The 15,616-nt window shown below is 38.1% G+C and overlaps 1 protein-coding gene and 1 non-coding gene across 5 annotated transcripts in view; both read right to left on the minus strand.

The window, feature by feature from the left end:
- CRCP (CGRP receptor component) overlaps positions 1–15,360 on the minus strand; it is a 32,823-nt gene extending 17,463 nt beyond the window's left edge. The window contains exons 1-4 of one of the 4 annotated variants that reach the window (XM_075168823.1): positions 15,181–15,360; positions 11,247–11,283; positions 7,822–7,920; positions 4,507–4,601 (exon numbers count right to left, since the gene is read on the minus strand). In XM_075168823.1, the coding sequence (XP_075024924.1) occupies positions 4,507–4,601; positions 7,822–7,920; positions 11,247–11,283; positions 15,181–15,188 (239 nt within the window). In that variant the 5' untranslated portion in view covers positions 15,189–15,360. Of the gene's footprint in view, positions 1–4,506; positions 4,602–7,821; positions 7,921–11,246; positions 11,284–12,344; positions 12,759–15,180 lie in introns of those variants that run through there. The other 3 variants (XM_075168821.1, XM_075168822.1, XM_075168824.1) reach the window with 3 other exon arrangements.
- Positions 15,361–15,410: 50 nt separating this feature from the next.
- On the minus strand, positions 15,411–15,481 carry TRNAG-GCC (transfer RNA glycine (anticodon GCC)). The gene has a single exon. It is a non-coding gene; the product is annotated as a tRNA-Gly (tRNA).
- Between the last annotated feature and the right edge of the window lie 135 nt (positions 15,482–15,616).

The following is a 15,616-nucleotide window of genomic DNA, read 5'->3' on the forward strand; positions in this document are numbered from 1 at the left end:
ATGTGTTGATTTAAAGACTAAAAGGGCAATGTTTATGTCCAATTTTCAAAATTATGATAATATGCAGTGATTGGAAATTTGATTATTCCAAAATTAGATCTAAGATAGGCTATCAGTAACAGGAAGAAGTACAAGTTGAGCCAATCTTCATTTAACCGCAATTACAGAGCACAAGCTTGATAAATGTTCTTTTCATGCAATGCCATTCGCACTACCTTACAAAATATGAAGCCATTCTAGGGACTAAAACTGGAAAATTAGCTCCTAGTGGCATACTGTATTTCCAAGTACAACATGGCTTACTGTACTGTAGTGTTAGCCAAAGCTTGAGGCCTCAACAAGGTAATAATAAAATTCACTATGATGTCAGTTTGGAGCTTTTCGTTTAAAAAAAAAAAAAAAATCTCAGTTCTACAGTTTCAATTTTACCAAAATAACTGATGACAGGGAAAAAACTGTGTTTTACCACACTTTACTGACTATACCAGTGAAATATAGGTTTAGATGTCTTTGAATTTGCTCCATTTAGCAAGGCAGCTATCTGAAATGACTCTGAAAGGTTTAAGTTGTTTTTACACATTAGTATTTATTTTTAAAATTTGCCTTTTAGGAAAAATTAATTTTTTCTGCCTGTAACACTAATGAGAAAAACCCATCACAAAATTGATGGCTATCAGCGGAAAAGATATGCTGGTCTGTTAACATGGTGTTTTGAGTAGCAAATATCAGCAATAACAGAAAGAAAAGACTTGAGGTGATTTTACAAGAACTACAGCATTTGCCAGCACTGTAACTGGAGCCAGAATGTTTTAGGACACCACATGTAGCCTGACGAGCGATACATTCTGCATGGTTAGTACTGCAGGCTTGTAGAAGGAGGGCAGGAAAAATGAGAATTCACTTCATTAAAAGCGCCGTTCTTCAAATGAATGTACCTCAATTCTTGGTGCTTCTCTGGATGGTGTCTGGGTCTTTCTTCACTACCTTGAAATTCTCACGTACACTAGCACAACCTAGTGCTTGTGTGCTGCAATAACATGCTGAGCAGGGAAAGTCAGCTCCTCGCACTACCTACCTCCATCAGGTTTTTAGATATAGCTGCAAATCCTTCTTATATTGAAAGCCCTGAAGTCCTTGTATTAGAAAAGAAGTTGCTGAGCCTAATTAACAGCACAAACACACTGCTTAGTCGTTTCCTCCTTGATTAGAGGCAGAGTCATAAGAAGGAATTTAAATGGCAGAGGAAGCAGTCTCAGATGAGGGGGTGTTTCTGACTAGTTGTGCCTTTCAACCAGAACCTTTATTCCTCTTGCAATGAGAAAACAGAAAATGCTGCTGTGCCCTCACTGGGGACAGACACCAGCTAACATGTATCTCAAATCAAATCAGCTACCTTCAGAAAACTGTTACCAGCAGAGACAGCATATAACCAGCTAAGAGATTAAGGGAGAGAGCACATCTTCGAATGCCTTACCCAGAAAGGAATTAGCAAAGACGGACTCTGGAGTTCATTACTCTTTGTGGGAGGAAAGGTCATTACAGCAAGATCATATAAGCAAGGTCCTGGAGAGCAAATATTGCAGGTTCTTTCCTCTCAAAGAAAAGAACCTAACTGGAACGCTAACTGGAACAAAATCTCTAGTGAAGCCTTTTAAACAAATACCACCTCCACCCCACAGAATGGAAATGATTAAAGCCTTTAGTTTTTAATTTATTTAACAACAGAACAGTGTTGAAGTGATCTTGGTTATGAACCAAAGGGTAGTTCAAAATTTCCTTGGAGGCATTATTATTTTAAGCAGTTTAACATAAAGTGCATTATATAGTAATTGCACACCATATGCTTTCTGTGTTTTGGTGAGAAGAGGCTGCCAGATGGGCTCTGATACTTGTAGCTTGAAGTGTCTGAATGGAAAAGATTAGAAGAAAGAGAAAGTGCCAGGATCACACTAAACAATTCTGTTTCTTATTTTGTAAAGTACGTGGCAAATGCAGTGCTGGCAAGTTCTTTACCAGATGACAGAGATATTAACTAAAAGTAAAGTTGTAGAGGTTGCTCAAGAAACTAAGGTATCACAGTCCAAGCTGAGTTCTGATAAGCCATAAACACGGTAAATTTGTAACCTAAACTAGCGGATGGCTCTTCACTCTTGTCCTTCTGCCATTATGCAGAAGGAAATGACTTGGGCGTAATTCTCTTGCTTATCTTACAGACTCTGATTCAGAGAAAAAGGGCAGAGAAGATGATACCTAAAACTAATGGCATTTCCTAGCATCCATAAAAAGAAGATAAAACAGTCAAAAAGCTCATTTAAACCTTGTAACTATTTCAACCTTTGCAGTGGTGCTGTATTCAAGTTCAAAGAACAAGCAGGCTTGGGAAGGCGAATATTTGGGTAGATCTACAGAACAGCTAGGCAGTATGGGAGACTGTAAGACATTTTGTAGCTAGAATTCTCTGCATTATGACCCAACATCATTTAGTACTTTACTCTCAGAGACACCATATGGGGGAGCAGATGTGGTCAAGGTATCTAACGTGATAACAGAGCTCCCCCGCCTTTTTTGTAAGAGTTAACCCTGAGGTCCTGGCCAAATTATACCGCAAAGAAGTTTAGAAATGAGCTTTAAAACAAAAAAAGCCCTTTGACTTTTAATGGGACTCTTATACCTAACTCATTCAGCTACTTCTAAAAAACCTATTCTGCCTTTTTAACTCCCACCGGCTTTTTGCTGTGATATAGCATTCTTCCGCTGCTTTCCTAACTGCTGCCCTGCACACACTGAACAAGCTTATTTCACTTCAAAAAGGATGACTGTTTCACAGTACCAGAAATCAAGGATGCTCGCTACTTATTTGAAGAAATAGTTTGTTGCCGATTTTAAGATACTCTCTTTCATTTCCATCCTATCAGCTCTTTACAGTAAACAGAGTATTTTCTCCACACTTGAATACCTCAATGTCAGAAAATAATTAGGGTATTTTTGCCCACTACATTAGTATCCTCCTATATAAAATGAGCTATGGGAGGACTAAACACTGACATACGGACCTTGCAACTTCAGCTCTACAAAAGAAAGCACTACGGGCAAAGTTACAATACCCATGACAAAGCTTCCAACTACTAGCACCCCTGTGTCTGCAAAGACAGCAATACTGTGATCAGAGCTGCTGATATACTGGATGTGAGCGTAACTGTTTGTAGAAAGGGGGCACCGAAAGCCAACAAAAGAGCTGACAATCTGCTTTCTACTCAACTTACTATGCTTTGGACAGGGTAGAAACTTGCCTTGTAGCACTGCACTCTCCAGATGCTCTCACTTCGCTTTTTTTTTTGTGACACAACCGAATTATTAGTAAGAGCCTCCTTCCCAGAGCATGAACTCTTTGGGAGTGCTTCCAGCAGGGAAGAAAAACGCAGTCAGCGTCTATACAGCATAAACGACTTCTTCGTGGTGAAGAGGGAGTCATTTAGAAGCAACTAAATCTTTGGTTTTTCTGCTTTAAAAATCAGATGACTGATTAGAGCTATCCAAGCAAGTAGTCAATTGATTGAATTTCTTTTGGGTCTGATTATCTACAGGCTTCACTCACACTCTGGAGAGAGGTTTGAGAGGATCGTGCGTTTCAAGCACTGCGAACAGGCATTCACACCACTGCCAAAGAGGAAAAATGCCCTTTGAGTCTTCTTGTAACTCTGAAGGAAGTCTTATTTTCTATGCAGGACCTCCCAAAAGAAGAAGAATGAACTGTATGTTCAGCTTTACTAGAAACTGTGGCGGGGGAGAAAAGGTTGACTGACTCAATATTTAGGTAACTAAATGTACATCTCAGAAATCCTAGTGGACATAAATATCAGCAGACAAACAGCACAAAAAGAGAGGATGAACATCTTAGTTTGCTAAATGCTAATCAGAGAGCATAACCCTGAGAGATGATCTGTGGCAGTTGGGGTCACAGATTCACATAAAACTTAACTTCAAAATAACATTCTTTCCCATACATCTGTATTAGGACTTTATTTACTTATTAGCTCCCTGCAATACAGTCACTTTTTTCACCTCTTAAGAATGAGTGCGTTTTTGCTTAAGGAAGTTCATAAAAATAATACTGACAATAAATTGAGGTTGGGTTGGTTTTTTTTTTCCCCAGTTCTCTTACTGTGTTCAAAACCCATTTACAACTTACAACTTCTTCCTCAGAAAACATTTTATGAACTCTACTTCGTGCTTGGACCATGTGAAACCATGTTAAAAACCATCATACTGACAAGAATCTGTTTGAGAAATACATTGGTAAACACAGGCCCACTTAAGGAAATACTCATCCATGTAGGCGTTAACAAGTGAAGGAAAAGATGTTTGGATGAGTATTTAAATAATGGCAGAAAATACTTAAAATACATTAATCGCAACCAGACAGATTATCATACTGTGTACATGGGAATCAGTTTTTCAACACTGCCAGGAGTTTATACTTTTATCCAAAGGCACATCTCCACTTACTTGGTTAGCTTATGGCCTTTCATTGCTACGAGGAAATCTCTCACAGTCTCAGGACTCTGGTATCTACAGGGTGTTTTTGAAATGCACTTCAGTGTCTGCAACGGATAGAAAGAAAGTATAAATTATTTCACAGTTACTATTTGCTCTACCAGTTGTGTATGAAACAAGCCAATTTTGAAAAGTCTCCTCAGTACTACTCAGAAAAATCGGAAAAGTCAATTCAGGTTTTGGGGCTTGGCCTTTTACTTTTTTTTTTTTTTTTTAAAAAAAAACAGTGGGAAGTGCTGTCATTGATGACACAGATCACTGACATTTTTCTGTCTTCAGTAAGACTATACTGATATTTGCTGAGAGAATAAAGAAACAGGCAATATGTAACTACAACTTTAGGTAATGGAAATTACATTAGGACTTATCCAGAAAGCCCCAGTGAATTCATTCCATAAAGACATGACCCAGCCAGCTCATGACACATGCTGGTGAGAATTACAGCTTTGACTATTCCCTCTGTGGCTTTGGGCCATTTATCTGATCTGTTCAAAGCCCAAAGTTGCATGTTGGAGAGTAGAAGAAAAGGAGAGAGTTTTAGCTCTGTCTACTAAAAAATACGTGCTGTTTGTGAAAGACATTTGCTTTCTTGGTTTGAAATAATCTCAGGTGATGCTAAGACTGTGATCAAGACATACATCTGTGCTGAACAGTATTACTCAGATTTAGTTTTCCTTTTAAAACCAAGAAACATTTACAGATCCAAAGCTAGTTTAAAAAGGTACCAAGATATGGGGTTTGGAGTTTTTTTGTGGTGTTTATTTTTTGTTGGTTTGTTTTTTAAAAGCAGTAACACTTCAGAAAAGTTGAATACTATTCATCCTTAAAACCATGTTATCTTCTGCCAAGTTTTCATGTGCTCAGTGCCAGGGATACTCTTACTGCCAACCCATAAATAACTCATTAAGCTCTCCAATCTATGGTTGTTTTCATCCTTTATACGCATATTTGGCAATTCTTTCTTAAAGTTCATACAAGCAGGTTAGGTGGGTTGTCATGAAAATCTGCAAGAATACTGTGGTATTAGAAATGTTTATCTGACTTGAGACAATTTATCTTTGCTCCATTTCTTACATGTAACACCTACCAACCTCAGCTAACTTTTGCAGTAGATGTTACATCTGCTTTCTTTATTTAAAACAACATAATACCTAGCAGATAATACATAATGTAATTTGACCCGAGTAAAAAAAAATTGTCGATAAAAAAACCTACACAAATTCCAGTTCACAGCTGTCTTTTCACTGGAAGTAGCTTAGAATCGTCCTGAATGTTGCTTTGATTAGACCCCAAAATGAAGAGTTGAAAATAATGGAATCAATGGAAAAGTCAAGGAAATCCTTGCATTGTCTGCATTGTGTGCATCAGCACACAATGAAGGATTTAAGAGAGTATTGTCAATGCTTGTTTTGAATTAAGGAACAAAACCTTCATCTATTGATACTGCATAGCTATACATAAAAACTTAAAAGCACAACTGACTCATGATGCACTAACTGGATTCCAAATACAGACACACATGTGTGGTAGGATACCACATGCACAGATTATCTATAATAATAATAAAATCCCATAAAATTCTATATGATATTCTTTGAATTTCTTTCTCAGAAAATCTTTAAACTAAGTATTTATATTTGAAAAGTCAGAAGCCAAAAAAGCTGAATCAGTATTCACAGAGTAGAAAACAACAGATACTGGGAAAAAATGAGCTACAAGATCGGTATGGCAAATAAGAAAATATGCAAATGTATTTCCAGTGTATTTCCATTAAACTCTTAAAAATACTAGGTAAAGGAAAACAGATTTCAACAACACAGGATAATTCATCCTACTTAACAGATAGAATGTTGATGAAATATGAATCACTGGTATTCTTAAGGACCAGTTTCATTGGAGTACTGAGAAATATATTTAAAAGCACAATAAGGTGTTGGATAATGTTCCCCTCTCTGAGTCCTGTCCTGACCTTTTTAGATAAAATGGAGTTATTATACACCAATAATGACTGAAACGACATCGTAGTATTATCATGTAATAAGATTATTTAACAGGAGTAATTTCTTTTCCAGTTTAGTCTTTTTCAGCAATTTCAAATCAATTAAAATGCCAGACATACAGCAAAACATAGCTCCAGTTTAGCAAGCTCCATCTAGTTATTTCAGTACCAATGGTTACAAGCCTGCACAGAGCTCATGAAGATATTCTTGGCACGAATAAAAACAATCCTGCAAGATCAAATTCTGGTTTTCTTTCAGTCAAACATAGAGAAAATGTACCTAGAGTTTACACCAGCTTCACTCAATGCACAAAAACGAGCATGCTATAGGTATTTAACATGTAAAATATAACAAGGCAATTAAAGCTTTAAGGTGTATTCTGACAAAATATACTTACAGGATCTTTCTCAGCTGTTTCAAAGAGGTATAGGAAGAGACTGTTAGTCTCCATGAAGATTTAAATTAGATTTTTTTGTTGAATATAAGGCTTGGGAATTACAACTCTGTACCTTTTCAAACAAAGCCAGAACTAAAACAAAAACAAAGCCTAGGCCAAATCTTATTCACATGAGTAGTTTCACTGCTCAATGGGATTACCCATGCAAGCAAGGCAAACTGCTTTCAACTCGCTGCCAGTCGTGGTGCTACTCATGTAATTCTCTGACACAAACACAATAGGTCACACTGCAAATCTGTTATGAAGTTGCTAATTTGAGATATTTAAAATGTTAATATTTGTATTATATGATTTTAAAAGTTCTTCCTAGCAACAGATTGAACGTTTATTACCAATCTGGCATCCATCTTGCTCTTTTGACAAAAAAAAAAAAAAAAAAAAAAAAAAATCTATTTTAGTGGGAAATTATTCTTCTAATTCTGTTAATAAGAAAATACCTGTGCCTCAGCTTTGAAGCCATGATTAGGTGGTATCATCAATTCATCAGATGATAGCAAGTTCTGCCCTGGGTCTTAAAAGGATAGAATATTTGGAATCAAAAAACCCCCACAAAACTAAACAGTTAAAATACAAGGGGGGGTTTATTCTTTTTGTGATAGATTTTAATAAGAGCAGCTGCATGCCTCTGCCTGGACAGCGCAGTTAGCCCACAACCTGAATAAACTAACCACAGAAAAGTGGCACAAAAAATATATTTTACTGCTTTTTTCAATATGGGAAATTTGATACAAAATTATTAATATACAGACCTAAGGATGTGAATTACTCCAGCCTGGGCTAATTTGAAAGGAATTTCACAGTGCTACTCACTTCATACATGATTGTGTTCAGATTCTGCTGACCAGAGCTCTGCTTGTTTTTTCCACTCTCTTTGCGCTGCTGCTTAAGATCAGTAAGTAACTGGAACACCTGGGGAGGAAAAAAAAAAAAGTGTTTTAGACTATTTGAGAGTATTTATCTAAAAATATTACAGCAGGAAAACATAAATGAGCAACGCAAAATGCTACCAACCAAACAACAAAAAAAACCCCATGGCTTCTTTGGTGAATGCACCAGCAATTGAAATGAAAAATATTTTGGCACCAGAATGATGAATAGGTATGTAAATTGTTTTTTTAAAAATTGTGACTATTGTAAACAGATTTTCAGCACTTGTTAAATGTTATCCAACAGCCCCAAAGGAGAAGCTGCCAGGATGAATCTATCCTACTTGTTTATCTTATCTCATGTCCTGAACAGAGTTGGGTCATACACTGCTGTACTGACATAGAGCTCCCATTTAAATATGAGTGATGCTTGAAGCAAAATGTCACACAAGTTTATGGTCCTAGTGGATTTGTTATGACAGATGTACCTATAATACTAAAATGGATATATATCTTGTCTCACAGAGATGCAGTTTTACATTATCTGCAAAAAAAAGTAAACTCTACAACTGCCACACTGCCAGAAACCAACTAAATAAAGGCTTGACCTATAGATGCTCCTGAGATTAGTGATCCTATTGTAAATTCCAGTGTAGTTGTTCATAATAGTAAATGTTACAGGGACCGGTATGGTGTTATGGTATGTTAAGCCACAAAGATTAAATTAGCTCCCTATTTCATCACAACAATGTAATACAAGCAGACATTCCTGAAAAGAATGTAATAAAGTTGTCTTCACATTTATGATGCAGTGAATATTAATGTAGGAGCGAGATTCTGAAGGCAAGGAAGACGTTTTGATTTTTGCAACTGTGCTTTGTAAAATCTGTTGCAACACAACACTTTATTCATTATAGCTAGACAGGCAGCAAAATGTTGAGACAGCATCACAATGACTCTTTTATTCCCATATTAAATCACATTAGATTGAAATCTCTTCAGATGTTTTGCTTCAGGCTTTACAATATACTCAGAGCCAATAACCACAGCAAAGTAACAGACCACTTCTTACTGTTTATCCCCTAATTTTTAACTAGCTTCATTCAAGATCCAGATCCAATGGCATTATAAACTGACAAGTCCATAGAAATAAAATACAAACATTTCTAGACAGTAGAAGCAAGAACATTACCAGCTATGAATCCTGCAATTACTTTATACTGTCTTCTATGAAAAAGGAACACCTTGTGTATCAACCACCAGTAGTCAATCCTCACTTGAAAGCCAAAACTGAAGCTATGAACTTTTATCTAATAAATATTAGAAGAAAATATAGCCAGTGACAATGAGATACAAAATGACAACTCCAAACTCACAGAATAAATGTAGGCATAGGACATATAACATGTCAGTCCTGAATACTCCTTTCAAACATCACTTTCTGCGCAAAATATTACCTCGATAAAGAGTGTTAGCTATGACAGTCAAACTGCAACTGGAAAGAGGAGCAAACAGAAAGAGATCCGTCGTTTCAGGGGAATCAGTACTTTGAAAAGCAGCGAAAAGCCATACCCCAAAAGCCTGTAGCTGCAAACACTGCGAACCCCTTCCTGCAAAGATTCGAAAAGCTGCATGCATGACAACTACTGCGAAAGGGAAATGAGAAATAAGCACTCTCATCAGTAACTTCGTTTTCCACTTCCTTTTGCTTTTTTTCAACGCACATGGTACACTCACCAACAAAAAGCTCAGCTGAAGAAAGTTCTGACTGAAGAGCATGAAGAACAGATTTTGCAATTCTCCCTATTCTGGACCATACCTTCAGGACACCTATAGATTTTACATAATGTGACTGACACCACTACTTGAACCTCAGCGGGCAGTAATACCTAGATTCCAACAAATATCCCAGCAAACGAAGAAGGAGGAAGAAGAGATGATTTTGCAATAAATAACCTCTGAAATACTTGCTATTTTCTGTATTGCAATAGTATGTTTTTAACAGACACTTAATACTAGTTTGGCTGACATAGTATCACCTATTTCTTAGGCAAGACAGTTCTTTCCAAGTACCTCATTAAAGCTCTTCTTACAGTCACCAGATGGTTGCTCTGCTGTACGCAGACAGATGCAGCTCAAGATAAAACATTTTAGGATTTATTTCAGAACAGGATGAAACAGCTGTGCAACTTTCAAGCTTCAGCAATACAACAATATAAACAAAGCACTTGGGTTATTAAAACCATTCAAAAACTTACATTCATTTACCAACAAGAACACTACATTTCTTTCTACCTCACTAAAAAAATACCTTTACTCAGGAGAGAGGAAAATGATTCAGAACTTATCTACACTAGAAGATAAGATTATTTTCCAATTTGTTATTTGTATGCCAATATTCATTGTTTGCTATGACAGGCCACCGTAGCTTCCCCGTGACACCAGATCAAGGTACATCACTGGCTTCTAGGAGTGTTTATCCTGAGTAACACATCTCAGATCAGCAAACTGCCTCATGCTTACTATAACCTAACCTGCTTTGGAAACACCTCACGATCTTTAAAAAAAATACTGTCAAGCATTCAGAGGTGTGAGACTGCATTTCCAGTAGCACTGGCTTTAATAAAACTATGCATTAATGAGTTATAGGTTCTCGGATGATACTGCACATCACAAGCTTAAAGTTAAATACAAAACATTGATTCTAGCAGCAGCCGTCTCTGAAAAACGTTTGAATTTTTCTGCAAGAATTTTTAATTGCAATAGTAAAGAGACTCCAGCAATCAGTGTGTCACACACTTGATGGTATATCGGCTTATCGTAAGATAAAATTTAAAAAAAGATATTTTGGACATTGCTCTCCAGTTACAGAGGTGTCAACATTCCCGATTTGGGATCCGATGCACCACACATCATACAAACCACCAGTGAATCCAGTGCACTTGCCCCAATACACAAGTGTTTAAAGATGTAGAGAATCAAATCCTAAATAACAAACCGGCATATATAAGAGGATTCAACAAACTAACCACACAGCAACAGTGTAAATATGACAAGGCTGAAGTTAAAGTTCCTGATATTCTAAAGATCTGCTCCTCATCTATTTGAAAAACATATTTATATCTGTTTTAGTAGATTTGGGACCAACCAAGTAATAATACAGTACTCATTACTAGTGAAAACTAGTAATTTTCTAGAAAACTAGATTTTCTTAGCTTTTTTCTTAATAACAAATCAAATGGAGGGGGTGGAAATCACCTACAGGTCTTGCTGACTGCCACTGGCAATTTTCAGCTTCCGAAGAAGGATACAAGTGACTGATTACAGCTTGAAACTGCTGGTTTAAAACCAAGACACAGATAAACTTACCTCAAAGTTACTTAGCAATGCGGCATTTGCATCTTTCCTAAAAGGAAAAATGAAAATGATTAATTTCTGTTCCGAATGAAACTGTCTAAAATTTTTCTGTGCTGAGTCACGCAGACTCTAAAAGAACACACGTTACTTTCATAAAGTTTAAAAAAAATCATCAAGAAATCTATTTTTAATGATTCTACAATTACCAAGTTATTGCCACCTCTGGAAAATATTTTTCCATATTGTTAGTAGAATTATTACATAAATATACAGTATATTTTGCACAATTTGCCCCATAAATCATAACACACTTATACAACATGATCTTTTTACTCAACCACACTATTTAACTCACTCACCCAATTTTACAAACTAAAACCAAATTGCCTTGCCTCTTCCTTACAAAAAATGTAAGGAATTTTAATAAAGACTGACAGGAAAAATCATTCTGATTACACACACTATTTATTTATTAGTCAAGAGTATACGGAAAAAGAACATGCAACTACTATGTTTAGTACAATGTACATATGTGTGTGTATAGATATAGATATGGCACTATATTTACATACTGTACTGAGTAAAAAAAACCTTACTGCATTTCCTCTTTATTTATTCTTTGAATCTTTATGTGGCTACTCCTTTATTAGCAGGGGCAAGGCTGAGTTTCCCATTTTCCAACAGCCAAACACCTCCCCACTAATTCTGTCCCAATTAAGCAAGAATCGTTATGCACCGCTGGCAGGCTGAATGCACTGATTCAAGCACGTATTTAGACTAATCACGCCTCTATTACTACTGGATATTGTAATTTTATATTTTTAAATTAAAAAAAGGGAGAAAAACTGACACCAAACATCCTATATTCCCCGAACAACACATTCTGCTGAGCTGTCAGTAGCCACAACAAGTTTCCACACAAAAGGAAAAAAAGGCTTCTCAGGTCTGCACAGCAGCTTATTAAAAAAAAAAAAAAAAAAAAAAAGGTAAAATGTATTGTTAAGCATTGTCAACTGTTTGAATAGAACTGTCACGTTCATCACTTTCAAACGAGGCAAATGCATCCACAAACTTCCACAGGTTCTATCATTGTTTTTAAATGAAAAGGACCTTCTAAAATACGCTGAGATGAACTTCAACTTCCATTTCGCTGACTCGAGTGAAACTTCAGCAAGTGAGCTCACACAGGCATTAGTTTTCATTCATGTTTTACAAACCATATAGCTTTTGTTGTTAGGTAAATGCAATTCTTCAGAATGTTTGCATTCAGGCTACCACTACAGAAATCCCTATGGATCAAAGACATTCTTTGTTAAAAATAATAATGTATAGAATAATTATATAGGGAATTATTCTGTTAAATAACTGAAAGGATCCTATCGAGTAAATACATTACTATGTAAATGAGTCTGTGAAATCCATCTAAAGTTAAATTATTTAAGACAATTGCTTCTTTTTTAATTCAAAAATACTTTGTCATTCAGAAAAATATTTATTTTTTCTTCTAACAATGGATAGCAAATGAGTCCGTCTCAAATCTTCAACGATTTTTGTTGTGCTGAAATACCAGAATTATAAACTGATAAACAAGACCAGTTTCAAGAACTTTTGCAGAACTTACAGAGTAGAAATACAATTTTCTTCAGTCCTAACTCTCATGAATCAACTATCAATTTTACATCCAGAAAACAAGAAATTATAAATAATGAATTCTAATGAATATTTTTAAATAGTCAACTAAACAGTATGCTTAATTTTAATGAGATTAAGACTTAAGCAGAAAGGGAAAAAAAAAGTCATATTAACACCAATGTATAAACACTTCTTAGAATCTTTAAATAGGTAGTATTTGCCCAAATTTTAGTCCAAACCAAAATACTACTGAGGTCGTCTGCATATATCAAAAAATACCTTAGTATATGGCATCACACACCTCTAAAAATATCACTGACACTTCATGTTTTTAAATCTACTGCTTAAAATATGTTAAAAAACGTTTCCCGGAGGGTTCTTTTCTCTAGTAACAGATAATTCTGACATGGTAAGAACTTAGGAGAGGTCTTCCTAGTTGCAGAGCTTCCCTCTATGAAGGCCATCAGGCAATTCGGAAGATTAGATTCCAGCAGCAATTCAAGTGCAAAATGGACTAAGTTGTTCCATTCCAGTGCAAGGGACATCCACCCACAGCTCAGGACTTCAGCCCCCAGGTCTTCTGCCTCTGATGCACCTTCCTGTTGGTACTAAAAGAGGTAGCACCACTAAAATAAGTTGGGCTACTCAATGTAATAAAAAACAAGTGGATGTATAAGCAGCATCACAGACTTACTAGTAATGGTATCAAAAGCATCTTCCTCAGCAGGGCAAATCCTATCCTTCCTCACATGCAACAGCAACTTTGAGCCTGTGTATGTGTTTCACGGTATTTTTCAGTATACACTCATTTCTCTGCAGGCTGCTACTCATGTTAAGGCTAACATAATACGAACCCATATTTCAATGTATGTGTCTTATTTGTTACCTGCTTTTGAATTTTACATATAGAAGACTTAATGATAATATATATAATTGTATAGAAGATTTAATGATAATAAAGTATCCATGGATAACATGAACTGCAATAGCTCAGCTGACTTTGGTGTATGCTGATATACACCCCACGGGACTGGCATCCTCCGTGCCCCCTTTCATTAGAAACCAGCGCCGCATACGCATTATAACCACACAACGTAACAAGCTCCACAGAACTCACGAGAATGAGTTTCTAAGCTTCAAAATAGTCAAATCCTATTGTTTTGTGCCCAGGTGATGCTAACAAGACGAACACACACAGTGCTGTCAGCATAAGAGGGCCACAAAACTTGCTGCCTGGGATGGCAACCTGGGTGCTGGCTGGTGTAACTGCCGTGAATGATCAGCTAGCCAAAATTTTGACTCGCCTCTTGTGTTTGCAATTGCTGGTGCACACTCACTAGGTTTTCTCCTTCTCCAACACATTCAGCTCCTACAATGAATCGTCTACCTGATGCTCACAGGAGTAACTCTCCCCCAGAAGCTGCAGCAGAGATGAAACTTCTCTCCCCAGAGAAGGGAGCACAAGGAGACAGGAGGGGCGGGGGAGATGGGGACGGAGAGCGGGATTCAAGCTGAGCCATGACGCCTTTTGCCCAAACAGATGCTTCAGCAAGATTTTTAAAGCAAACAAAAAAAAACCCCTCAGTTTCTCATCAGAATGCCTGAACACACTTCTGGTTATAGGGGCGTTAAAGGCCCAATATTCCCCCCATACACCGCTGGCAGGCCCATATGGGTATACCCACACACACTACAGGCAGGCTCATACAGATATAGCCCACATACACCACAGGCAGGCTCATATAGCTGTACCCACACACACACACTGCAGGCAGGCCCATATAGATATATACACACACACACACACACACTGCAGGCAGGCCCATATAGATATATCCACACACACACACACTGCAGGCAGGCCCATATAGATATACCCCACACCACTGGCAGGCCCATATAGATGTACACACACACACAATGCAGGTCCATATAGACATATCCACACACACTGCAGGCAAGCCCATATAGATACACCCCACACCACAGGCAGGCCCATATAGATGTACACACCCCCCCACATACACACACACACTGCAGGCAGGTCCATATAGATATACCCCACACCACAGGCAGGCCCATATAGATCTACACCCACACACACACACACTGCAGGCAGGTCCATATAGATACACCCCACACCACAGGCAGGCCCCTATAGATTTACACACACACACACACACACACTGCAGGCTGGCCCATATGAATATACCCCCCCACTCCGGCCCTGGAGCCCCCGCTGCCGCCACGGAAGGTCGCAGCTGGGGCGGAGGCGGCAGCGGCCCGTTCCCGCGCCCTCCCCGCCGCTCCTTACACCTCCATCTTGTCCGCCCCGGGCACGGCCGCGCGCTGGGGCCGCCCCTGGGCACCGCCTCGCCGCGGAACTTCCCCTCACATGCGAACACCCGCAGCTCTCCCGGCGACAGCGAGGAGAGGGGGAGGGAGGCCGGGGCTGAGCTAAAGGAGGTTTTGGCGGCCGCGACGGAAGCGGAAAAGGAAGGAGAAGTAAGGGGAGGGGGGGGGAAGTTAAAAAAAAAAATTAACTGCATTGGCCGGGAATCGAACCCGGGCCTCCCGCGTGGCAGGCGAGAATTCTACCACTGAACCACCAATGCCAGTGATGGTAGCACTTTCCCTGCCCCCTGGGTTGTAACTACTGCGGACAGAAAACGGTACCAAAAATGTCATCGGCGGTGAAAGGCGTCCCGGAAACCTACTCAGATCCTGACAACTAGCCACTGTTAAGCATG

Source organism: Calonectris borealis, chromosome 19, assembly GCF_964195595.1.
Source record: "Calonectris borealis chromosome 19, bCalBor7.hap1.2, whole genome shotgun sequence".
NCBI classification, from domain to species: Eukaryota; Metazoa; Chordata; class Aves; order Procellariiformes; family Procellariidae; genus Calonectris; species Calonectris borealis.